The 12,424-nt window shown below is 43.9% G+C and overlaps 1 protein-coding gene across 5 annotated transcripts in view; it reads right to left on the bottom strand.

Moving 5' to 3' along the window:
• Positions 1 to 532: 532 nt before the first annotated feature.
• Positions 533 to 12,424, bottom strand: part of LOC132768069 (mitochondrial adenyl nucleotide antiporter SLC25A23) — a 76,304-nt gene continuing 64,412 nt past the window's right edge. For 4 of the 5 annotated variants that reach the window (XM_060763652.2, XM_067463997.1, XM_067463996.1 and 1 more), the window contains 5 exons: positions 11,318 to 11,470; positions 8,679 to 8,786; positions 5,621 to 5,788; positions 5,192 to 5,342; positions 533 to 3,846 (listed from right to left, as the gene is read on the bottom strand). In XM_060763652.2, coding sequence (XP_060619635.2) covers positions 3,662 to 3,846; positions 5,192 to 5,342; positions 5,621 to 5,788; positions 8,679 to 8,786; positions 11,318 to 11,470 — 765 coding nt within the window. In that variant the 3' untranslated portion in view covers positions 533 to 3,661. The remainder of the gene's footprint in view (positions 3,847 to 5,191; positions 5,343 to 5,620; positions 5,789 to 8,678; positions 8,787 to 11,317; positions 11,471 to 12,424) is intronic. The other variant, XR_010909253.1, reaches the window with a different exon arrangement.

The following is a 12,424-nucleotide window of genomic DNA, read 5'->3' as shown; positions in this document are numbered from 1 at the left end:
GAATATTTTATCTAAGCAGTTTTAAAACCTTTTCCTCATTATTACTAAAATCAAAGTACCACTTGCTTTTCAATCTCTGAAGAAATGTCATAATTTCTCCTGGACAAAAGCTGTCCAAGAAGAATGTGTTCCTCTCCCAAAGATGCATCTTTCTACATCTTCATTTGCCCCACTGAGTTCCCCACCTTTCTTTCTCCTCTGAATCGCTTTACCAACTCTTCTTACCTAGACAATTCATAATTAGGATAGATATGATGGAAAGGGGGAATGATATATCATGCCCTTCCTTCCTCCCTCCCTCCCTCCCTCCCTCCCTTCCTTCTTTTCTTCCTTCCTCTCTCTTTATATGATGGATAGGGAATTAGTGGCCTTAGATTTTTTTTTGCCTGTAACTCACACCCATTTTAGCTGCAGTAATTAATGGCGAAGGATGATGGGAATCCCAACATGCAGCTACTAGTAGGCCACACATTCCCATCCCTTTGTAACATGCAGAAATCACCATATTATGTTTTTTTCTTGAGAGAAAAAGTATTCCAAATTGCTGCTTTTCCTACCATTCCCACAGAAAATATTACTATACCAGTGGTTCAAGTATCCTTCTTGAAGCTCTTGGATGCACCCAGAAGCCTTGGTTCGCCCTGATCATTGGGAGATTCCTCTTGGTTACCAAACATCTGAGACACTAGCTCTTGACTTCCACGATTTTGCTATTCCGTGATTTTTGCTATTTGTTAGTCACTGGGGACTTAAGCAAAGGGAGAATACTTGCAAAAACTCTCTTTCCCTTTAGCCTCCATTTAGTGAAGGGCTTCTTTCCTCAACAGACCTTTGTTTTAGTCATGGAAAAGCTGTGGGTAGGATAGGTGGGAATTTCCAAATGTTATTAGATAGCAGTTCCCCAGACCCCTCATCACTGGCCAAGCTTTGTGGAAAATGCAGTCCAACAACATTGGAAAATGACCTAATTCCCACCGTTTCTTTAGGATGATGTTCTCACATGATTCTGATTCCAAAGGATCTGCCATAAGAAGGACTGAACTGGAACCTGAAAAGTTGTCCGCTGGATGCGTCCAATTCCCCTATCCTGCTTTCTTTCACAAGGAAAAGGAATGCAACTCTCATCTTCATACTCACTGTGGGAGTGATAGCTAAATCCTTCTGAAGGACATCAACTTGGGATTGGCTGAAGTACTATATTGCAATTCTGAAATGGAGAAGCCTCTGTTGCCAATGTGGTATGCCTTCAAGTCATGATGATGACTCTATCACAAGTTTTTCTAAGGCTGAGGTTGTGGGAAGTACCTAATGTCACCCAGTGGATTTTACTGGTGGAGCAGGTGCTTGAATAATGTGGAGAAACCTTAGTCAGCATCACTTGTTTGCTCTCTGTCAGCGTACAGCCAAAAATATGGAAAGGTAAATTCAATGAAGCAGCCCAGCCATGCAACTTGCAGGGGCATCACGTCAGCCACCAAATGAGAACCTCTCTCCATAAATTGAGACTCATGGAGCAGGCTTGCAAGAAGTTGTATTATCCGAGTTGTCCAGCAACTGCAAGGCAGATATTGTCCTTTAGTTCTGGCAGGTAATCATGAAGATAAAGGTGTTTTTTTTAGCATAAGAACTCAGCATGCCTTCATTTTAATTTAGAAATTATGCACATTCAATTTCCAGGTGACAATACTGTGGGGAAATGCAACTCATTAGCGTCCAGATGTATGTTTCAGGATTAGTACCTTCTGGTCGTTATTGGCAAACCATGTGTGTTCTGCCATTTTGCTCAAGGGCAGAAACGTGCAGGTTGTGCGTACTAGGCCTAAGCTTTGCTTTCCTGAGAATTTCAGCTTATGCCTTTCAAAGTAGGTCTCTTGTCCTTACAGATGCAAAAGACACCTGAAATCATGAAAGTAACATGATAATCAAACTGGGGAAGAGAATGCTTCCAGGGCTCACATAGTCCAAGATTAACCAAACCATGAGGCAAAATAGGAAACACTGCTGTTCTTGGCATAAAACTCACATACTAGCATAGCCCAGTAGATCAATGGATGAGGAATAGCTGGTATCTTCTGGGCAACTGGAGCCATGACTGTCTTCTGCAATGGTTGGCAGCAGCCATTTCCCAGGACTGTCTACACCAGTGGTTCTCAACCTGTGTTTTGGCCTACAACTCCCAGAAATCCCAGCCAATTTAACAGCTGTTAGGATTTCTGGGAGTTGAAGGCCAAAACATCTGGGGACCCACAGGTTGAGAACCACTGGTCTACACTATTCCATTCCAGGCAACCCTTTACTACAATGCTTCAAATGGAAGTGGGAGGATGTTGTGTCTATCCGTCTCTTGTAGATGCCTTTCAGAACAATGCATTTTGAAGAATCTGGATAAATTGATACCTCCATCATATTTCCACCTGTCAATAAACAGCGATACAGGATTGGAACAAGAAAGCAAGGACACCTGTGGCTTTTGGGGGGGGGGCATGGAGGGTGGCATTTCTTAAGCAATAGAGCCGGTGTGGTCAGTGCAAATATCTCACAGTGAGCCGCAATGTGTGCATGCAAGAAACTGAGAGACCGCAGTCAAAGTGCAGCGATGAGAACAACAAAAGCAGTAGCCCTTGAAGGTTCTTCCTGCATACTCCCCAACCTCAGAGGAGAAGGGAAGGGAATGAAAGCAGGCAAGAGTTGGGGTGAAAGAGGCTTCAGTTCTGCTTTTGAAGACTTCTAGGTAGACAGTGACAAGACATCTTATAAGTTAAAAGTAGTTCATGTGCAAAATATACAGACACGTTTCATTGAATGGGGCAGGTAAAGTGGAATTGGGCTGAAATGCAAAGACCTAGGGCTTTACAGCTCTCCTGGATCTGAAAGAAAAAGAAGCAAAAGAAGGATCAAATGTGTTTGAAAAGTGGAATTCAGGATGGAGGCAAAAAGCAGGAAACCGGCTGTTCAAATCCTCAAATCCTGATGCTCAGGCATCTTGGGCTCTTGGTGGCAACTTAAAAAATATGTATTTTTTCCAGTGCAATTGACTGTCCCTGAATACATTGTCTGTAGATTTAGAGATAACTGATTGATCGGAGGAGGAGTCATAGTCTCTGGCTTCAGCAACTGAACATTTGTTTATCTGAGATTTGACAATGTATTAATGATAGTGTTGACACGATTGGCTTCCACAAGACCTTGAAGAGGCTGGTAGAAATATGCAGAATACGAAAACATGCTGCTGGTTTTCATGTTGGAGAGTAGCCGAGAAGAAGGCAGACATGCAGAGAGCAGTAGAGAAGAGCACTGGCTCAAGTCTGCTTTTCAGAGGCTTATCTCCAAAAGTCCCCAAAATGTAGGTGGACAGTATAGAAGTCTTTGCTTCAATGTGGCCATGGTGCTTTTCAGCCCCAGGCTTCTGCAGTGGGACAATGGCTCTTTGTAAGTGAGTTCTTCCTTGGGGCTCCTTGCCCAGGAAAGACTCTGATGTTGTGAAATCGAGGAAGACATAGGCCCAACCACTTTAACATGCTTTAGTCCCCATTCTCCTGGGGGCAAGGGCCCGGAGGAGTAGGGCTATGTTTCTGCCTATGACTGACGTCATGCTGCCTGTAGGAATAGCCCTTCTCGAGAGGTAGGTCCCGTCCACTGAGTGGGTGAGGCAGGCACCTCTTCATCTGGACGTCACCCCCAGAGCCCGCTTCATGTTCTCGTACACAACGTAGCTGATACTAACGGCAGGAATTACTTTCATGAAGTTGGGAGCGATGCCACGGTAGAGGCCGAACACGCCTTCCCGGGAGAGGATGTGCCTGAAGAGGCCCAGCATGGAGAACTGAGGGGCACCTTCAATGGATGCTATAGAGAAAGAAACAAAGAAGAGGTCAGGTACAATTTATTTATTTATTATTTATTTCTCGCACTTCTACTCCGCCCTTCTCAACCTCCGAGGGGGGACTCGGGGCGGCTTACAAAAGGCACAATTCGATACACATATGACTCTCTTATTTTGATTTCTAATAGATTTGGGACATTCCCTGTCTCAGAGGGAATAATAGCTGAAATAATGTTTGTGTACAAAGGGGAATTTCATCAAGTGAGGCCTGCAGGACAAACAGCCCTGCTGAAATCCCCTCTTCTACATAACCATTAAGGCAGTAGTTCTCAACCTGGGGTCGCCAGATGTTTTTGGCCTACAACTCCCAGAAATCCCAGCTAGTTTACCAGCTGTTAGGATTTCTGGGAGTTGTAGGCCAAAAACATCTTGGGACCCAGGTTGAGAACCACTGCATTAAGGGGCCAAGAGCCATGCCCCTTATTACATCTGGTATCCCTAGTAGAGGTTCCAAAAATATTCACCTAACAAAATAAATTTCTTGGATGGTTGAGATTCAAAGACTACAATAAGCTCTCAGTATCCATGAGTTCTGCATTCATGGATTCAAAATACTACAGTTTGAAAATATTTTTTTGGAGGGGAGGGGATACATCATAGAAAAATAAAGTTCTGCCACATACTGTGCACTACTGTGATGCGTAGGAATACCCTTCTGTAGTCTCTGACAATTCCATAGATCTTTAGGCTCTCTCTGGTTGCTATTGCATTTATTTCTTCTTATGCTGAAACAAACTAACAAACCTATCCCTCTGACCAAAAAAAAGCCTGCCTTTCTTTTACAGTGAGCCTGGCACTAAGGAGCATGCCACTAAACAAAGGGGATATATCACAGGGAATGTGATTTTTTTTTTGGTAAAACAAGTTGAATTGTCCCAAATTCTGGCAACTTTTTGATTTTTTTTTTTGCTCCAGCAGTGGCATCCCACGGCAGGACAGAAATGTTCCCTAGAACTCACTGATTTGCCCCTTCTTTCCCAGGATAACTGGGAAAGATTCTGAGACCTATGCTGTTAGGTGGAATGGTTGCAATAACAGGACTAGAAAGAATTCCCTCCAACTCATGGTGTTCTGATTCTCACAGGATATATCACAAGAGGGATTGAAGTGGAACCTCAACCCTTTCAGACTCTCAGTATTCGCTTCTCAGTGCCTCCCATTTATATTCCTCCAGCCTGGTGTATTCTCTCTCATTGTTACAGGTATTTCCTATTTAATGTGTCTGCTAGTAATGATGCTCCAAGCCCATGGCCACCGTTAGTGCACTCTTGGAGAGAAGACTGAATTTGGGAGACACTCCACTCTCACCTTGCGCCTGCATCCGCGTCCGCACCAGTGCTAAGGGGTAGCTGGCGATTTGGCCGCAGGTGCTGGAGATTGTGCCGCAGCCCAAAAGCACCAGGACACCGGGGTCAGCAGTATTCTTGCTGTACTTCTGCAACCAGGTATTCTTCAGGGTCTGTAGGAGAAGACATGCAAGAGGGCATTAAGGGCAGAGAGACAAGCATCATGGAACACAAAAGAGGTGGGAAGGAAGCAGCATTTTCGCTGAGCCCTGGATTCTGGCTGGAATCTCCCTTTTGTTACAGAACCAAGAATTGGGGGCCAGATTGTCTTCAGAAAGGGCTCCAGAGAAAAGGGGCTGCCAGGACTAGAATTGTCCCCTGACAAAAGAGTGGCCAAATGCAAGAAAGTGGGGCTCTTCCTTTGTTCATGCCACCCTCACAAAGCACCAACCTCATAAACTGCCAAGTCAATGCCAGCATAGGGGATGATGCCCAGCATGTTAGGCAGGTAGCCCTTGTAGAAGGCACGGACCCCTTCCTTTTGTAGGATCTTCTTGGCACAGTCAGCCACTCCTGAGTATTGGCCTGTCTTGCGAAGGGTTAGCCGTGTCTTCAGAACCTGGTGGGAAGGGAAAAGCAGGTCAGAGGAAGAGCATAATAATAATAATTATAATAATAATAATAATAATAATAATAATAATACTTTATTTATACCCTACCACCATCTCCCCAAGGGGACTCGGCTTACATGAGGCCAAGCACAACAACACACCAGTAAAAACAAAGCAGCAAGCAAATAAAACAGTACAATTAATATAACTCACATATAAGCAATAACACACAAAATTTAAAACCTTATGGCCGGGCCAGATGTAATAAATTAAAAATTTTAAAATAAACACTGGGCGTGAACAGAGGTAGGATGTATCTAAGCAGGAGGGTTTTAAAAGATAATGTAGGGAGACCAACCCAACGGGTAGTAAAGTGCTTCTGAGGACAATTGCAGAAAATTAATCAGAGCAGGGCATTGTTTCCTTATTTAGGGAAGGCACACAAGGGGGGCCATTCATCTGATCTCAGGAGTGGCCTCTGGGGGTAAAGTAAGACACAAAGCAGAAGAACACGGGCAGGCAACTAGCAGGCCTCTGCTTAAATTTATGTGGCCCCACAGTCTACATTCATGCACCCACAGCATTTGGCCCTCCACAACCAAGCAAGCAATTCATAATACTGGCAAGAATTGTCTTTCTTCTGGCAACACGCTACATATGCAAGAGCCACAAGAGAAAGGAAGACAGAAGGAAAGGGAGTGGCTCTAGCAGGAACACTGGGGAAGGAACGGAAGGGGATCCACTTTGGCACTGGTTCTTGCCCACAGCCAAGTTCAGTTTCAAGCCGACTTTAAAAAATATATATTCTCCAATACATTCTGTAATGGTATTTTTGCAAGACTAGATGCAGGAAAATTAAACATTTTATCAACACCATCACAAAATAATTATTCCAAAGATGGCTTGAGAGAAGCCATTACTTTTAAGTTCAATATATACATTCTCATTGTTGCAGTGGTACCCATCATGGTTTGCAGATACCTAATGTATTATGTCAGTCTCTGATCCTGCCTCACTTGCATCAAGTAGTAATGCTAGTTCAAATGAGAAGGAATTAAATTCTTTTGTAATACAGTGGGCTTTCAGTATCCATGGGGATTTGGTTCCAAGACCCCATGCAGATAGCAAGAAATGCAGATGCTATTAATAAAATAAAGTAGGGCACAGTAGAGACAGTATCAAGCCCTTGCTGTCAAGTGAGTCACCAGACATTCTTAGGACTTCCCTGCCTCTAGGGAGCCTGCTAACCACATGCTTCTCCCTTCGAGGTGATGACCTGTACTTATTCAGTTACAAGGCAGAAGTGGATGGCTGTCGCCTCTGCTTTGAATCTATGGTGGGTTGAATCTGCAGATCCTGAGCCTGTGGATACTACGGGCCCACTATACACAGATACAAAGGGTCCATATTTGGATGCTTTACCCCTTGTGGATATTAAAATCCATGAATGCTCAAGTCCCATTATATATAATAGTTTAGTAAAATTGAGTCCCTTATCTGAAATGGCAAAATCAAGGCTTGCTTCCTGGATTTTCTAGAATTGGATGGCGGGTATTTTCAACCTCTAGATAGCTGAATCAATAGATAAAGAATCTGCGTTGTTGTGTGTTTTCCAGGCTGTATGGCCACATTCCATTCAAACCTACCACAGACAAGAGTTCTTTCTCCCACCTTGGATTTATAAACCCCATTTTTCTAGTTTCCAACAGACCTCACAACGTATAGTCGAAGGCTTTCATGGCTGGAATCACTGGGTTGTTGTAGGTTTTTTCGGGCTATATGGCCATGGTCTAGAGGCATTCTCTCCTGACGTTTCGCCTGAATCTATAGCAAGCATCCTCAGAAGGACTCTTGTCTGCTGGAGCTAGGTGTGAATGTGAGAAGCCATTGAAATACACAAGCATGTCGACAATTTCAACAGAAAGGAAGAAACCATGAAAATGAACAAAATATGGCTACAAATATTAAAAAACTCTAAAATTACAACAGCACAACAACAGAGAGGAAACAAACAAGGACATCTAATCACCTCTCAACAAAAGTTTGCCCCAGGCTCTGTCAGGCCATTATATGCTAATCAAGGTGGCCAGCTGAAACATTCACACCTAGCTCCAGCAGATAAGAGTCCTTTGTCTCACCCTGGTCATTCCACAGATATATAAACCCACTTTCCTAGTTCCAACAGACCTCACAACCTCTGAGGATGCTTGCCATAGATGCAGGGGAAACGTCAGGAGAGAATGGCTCTAGACCATGGCCATATAGCCCGAAAAAATCTACAACAACCCAGACCTCACAACCTTTGAGGATGCCTGCCACCGAAAGAGGCAAAATGTCAGGAGAGAATGTTTCTGGAACATGGCCATACAGCCCGGAAATCACACAACAAACCAGTGATTTCGGCAATGAAAGCCTTCGAAGATACAGGATCCATTAATATTGAGATAGCACTTTGTATAGCACTTTGATTCCTCTTTGACTACATGACTTCTTCTTATATAGAGTGATGGAGTTTATGGTTTGGACAAAGACACCAGATGAAGAAACCCTCCAACTACAGATTCTCAATGCCCCTCCACCACCTACCAATCACAAGATCCCATTGGGTGTTGCCATAGCAGTTAAAGTATATTTGTGTAGCACTATCATTGCGTAGTATGGAAGGGTACTCAAATGAGAAACCAATTGATTCACTATCAGCTAGAACAACAAGAGTTATGTATATCCTTTGCTATCTTTCCAAGGTGGCACCAAAGACGCTCAACTCCAACAGTTTGCTGCTCCTCAAAGTATCTGCAAGTTGAAATTATTTCTTCATTCCACCTAATGACAGGCCAGGGCAAGATGAAGAATTTGGCCCTCAAATTCTGTGGAAGCAAAGAAGGCCGCTGGTCTTACCTCCATAGGGTAGATTATAGTCTGTGCTGTGGCACCAGCTAGTGAACCAGCAATAAATCTCTCCTGCACCCTCAGAGTCTCTTGCTGTCCCCGAATTGCCCGCTTGATCTGCAATAAGAAACAATGGCTTGAGATCTTGCAGAAAACATATAGGGAGCCCTTCCTAAACCTGTTCAGAGTGACTAAAGGCAGTGAGTGGGAAGAAGAAAAACTCAATTGTATTTTGCATCAGAGGAGTGATCATTTGTTGCAGTGTGATGTCAGCAGATGATTAATGGGGAAAGCTTGGGCTGGAGATGAACTTTTCCTCTCCCCCAGACATTGATAAACTGTTATTCTTATCCTGAATTGACCAGATTGGCCAGGAGGATGCGAACTGGAAGTCAACAACACCTGAAAAGTCACAGCCATTACACTTCATGGCTTCGCACTGTTGTGTATTGTAATAACATTGACAGGTTTGCTTGCAGGACAGAAATATATAACAAATAGTTGTTTCTATACTGTTGTGTGCCTTCAAGTAGCTTCTGACTTATGGCAATCCTAAACTGCATATAGAAAACTGGGGTTTTCTGAGGCTGAGAGATTATGACGGCCAAGGCCACTCGGATACTGGAGTTTCCCAGTGGATAACTAGAACCCATTATACATATAATAAAGATAAATGTTTCCCCTGACATTAAGTCTAGCCATGTCCGATTCTGGGGGTTGGTGCTCATCTTCATTTCTAAGCTGAAGACCCAGTGTTGCCCATCGACACCTCCAAGGTCATGTGGCCAGCATGACTGCATGGAGCGCTGTTATCTTCCTGTCAAAGCAACACCTATTGATCTACTCTTATTTGCATGTTTTCGAACTGCTGTTGGCAGAAGGTGGGCCTAACAGCGGGAGGTCACCCCACTCCCTAGATTTGAATCACCAACCTTTCGGTCAGCAAGTTCAGCAGCTCAGTGTCGCTGAATCACCAGGAGGCCCTTATTGTACATACAAGCAACTTTTATTTGGGTTGCTGTAGGTTTTTTTGGGCTATGTGGCCATGTTCTAGAGATATTCTCTCCTGACGTTCCACCTGCATCTATGGCAAGCATCCTCAGAGGTAGTAAGGTCTGTTGGAACTAGGAAAATGGGTTTATATATCTGTGGAATGACCAGGGTGGGCCCCAGGCACCAAAAAGCCACACCAAACAACTGCCAGGCCATCAAATGCTAATCAAGGTGGTCAGCTGAAACATTTACACCTAGCTCCAACAGACAAGAGTTCTTTGTCCCACCCTGGTCATTCCACAGATATATAAACCCATTTTCCTAGTTCCAATACATCTCACTACCTCTGAGGATGCTTGCCATAGATGCAGGTGAAACATCAGGAGAGAATGCCTCTAGAACATGGCCATATAGCCCAAAAAAACCTACAACAACCCAGTGATTCCGGCCATGAAAGCCTTCGGCAAAGCTTTTATTTGTCTTAGTGATTTTGTTCATTTTCAGTGCCTTGAGAAAGTTGCGGATAGATCAAAACATATCGAGTAATTTACATGTTAACAACATACTGATATTTCTGAAGACTTCCAAAAGGTCCCATGGATTAGATCCTGCATGTGTCTCATACATATAATCAAGAGTGAATCTGTCTAAGAGGGGCTTCTGATTGAGCAAGGGATTCTTGCCGGTGGAATGAAGTAACTGACAATCATTGTCTATTCTTCTCTTTGTAGTTTTCTATACCAATATTCCAATTCTGTTCTAGAGGGTTGTCAGACTCTCTACAAACTGTGTGTGTGAGGTCTCTGAGGGCAGCAGGGATGAGTGTTTCATTCATATATTTGGTTGGTGCCTTGTGCTCAAGGAAGGTCCTCAATTAGGGTTGCCAGACTGAAAGCATCCTAGGACTGACATTTCATAGCCAAGCTCTGAGATCAAGGGATGATTGCTCACAAGAGATGAGCCCTGGAAATGTAATTACGCATGATACATTGAGTATAAAGTCACTTCAAGGCAGTGACCCTTTCCTCAGATTCCACCCTCTTGTCCTGAGAACTGGAGAAAAAAGGTCAGACCTTGATATCTTGACAATCCTTGGGGTGTGGTGCTCATCTCCATTTCTGAGCCAAAGAGCCGGCGTTGTCCATAGACACCTCCAAAGTCATGTGGCTGGCATGACTGCATGGAGCGCCGTTACCTTCCTGCTGGAACGGTACCTATTGATCTACTCACATTTGCATGTTTTTGTACTGCTAGGTTGGCAGAAGCTTGGGTTGACAGCGGAAGCTCACACCGCTCCCTGGAATTGAACCTGCGACCTTTCAGTCAACAAGCTCAGCAGCTCAGTGCTTTAACCCACTGCGCCACCCGAGGCTTAGGAACCTAACCTCCACAAAAGTATTTATTTTGCATAGAGTATTTTACAACTACCTTTCAAATTAAATATTCTCCAGAGCTCTGGAGAGAGAAGGGATTAAGATGTATAGATTTGGTTTTGGAGTAAAGACATTCCCAATGGACCTCTGTGTAGAAATATGTGATCATTGTAGAGTCCCTAAGTGAGATAATACCTGAAGTAGTCATGTACGTATGCCTGGTGCTTACAGACATAAGCATGACCACTCCAAGTTGGACTTGGTGTCTCAATGGGTCCATACCTGTTCATAGGCCATGAACTTGATGGCAGATTCAGGTGCAATTTTGAGCACGTTGATGCCATTGCCTCGCCATAGTGAGCGGACTCCTCCTTCACGTATCATGCCTTGCAATCCCCCCAACACATTCATGTTGTTGCTCTTCGAAGCATGCACCTACAACCAGGAGGAACCACAGTGTTAGTACTTGGGCAGGAAAAGAAATTTCCAATCCTCTCCTATAAGCAAGGTGGGCATGAACAACTGTATCTGACTCTATGTGTGTCCAAATGAGACCAAAGAAGCATTGCGGAAGTCCTCCCCAGCATCTTTTACCCAAAAGGTTCTCTCAGACATCACTGTGTAGCCCAGGGTTGAAGATGCTGTGGAGAGTGATGATCCACAGAGCACCCATTTTGTTTTCTTCCGGAGCTTGAGTGTCACACTATGCCACTGTGGTCACTATTTTGAGTGACTGGAAGTAATACTGCATATACCCCCAGTCTCCTTTGGAGCTCTTTTGGGGGTGGAGGGGGCAGAAGAGGAAGTTATTTCTGTTTCACGCCAAGGAATATCTGCAAGCAATATTTCAAATTCTGTTTCGAAGGAGAAGAGGATTTGTTCTTTATCCAAAACCATATTTTCTGCTGAAAATCTTTTTTGGAGTGTCAGGTGTGCATTGGGAGGGTGTGTGGGAAATCTCAAGATCTGCAACTGTCCACATGTCCAAAGGTCCACATGTATTTGAGGGACTATCCAGTCTGAAGCCGTCATGGAGCCAAAAGTAAATAGGATTGAAAAGTGTGGAATGAAGGGCTTCAGTACAGCATCCATTTCTATTATTGGGTGAAAATACACAGGAGTTCAGTATTGCTTAGTTCAGTACTAGCTCAGGGAACAACTCATACTATGATGAGTAACTCTCATGAAAGGTTGCTTCACACTCTTTGTGAGGAATGAAGGAACAGTCTGGTCATTTATGTTCTTCTCCCCTAAGCAGTAGTGGACCAAAAACAACAACTTCCTCCCCTTTCCTTGATTCTCTGTTTCTCAACAGGAGCAGAGAGCAAAAGGGTGGAGACTTTTTTGTGGTTTCTTTTGTAAGTGAGCAAATAAGGAGAAGGAACTAAA

The sequence above is a fragment of the Anolis sagrei genome, chromosome 2, assembly GCF_037176765.1.
Source record: "Anolis sagrei isolate rAnoSag1 chromosome 2, rAnoSag1.mat, whole genome shotgun sequence".
In the NCBI taxonomy this organism is placed as follows: Eukaryota; Metazoa; Chordata; class Lepidosauria; order Squamata; family Dactyloidae; genus Anolis; species Anolis sagrei.
The sequence above is the reverse complement of the archived record's forward strand: the minus strand, read 5'-3'. Positions and strand labels throughout refer to the sequence as shown.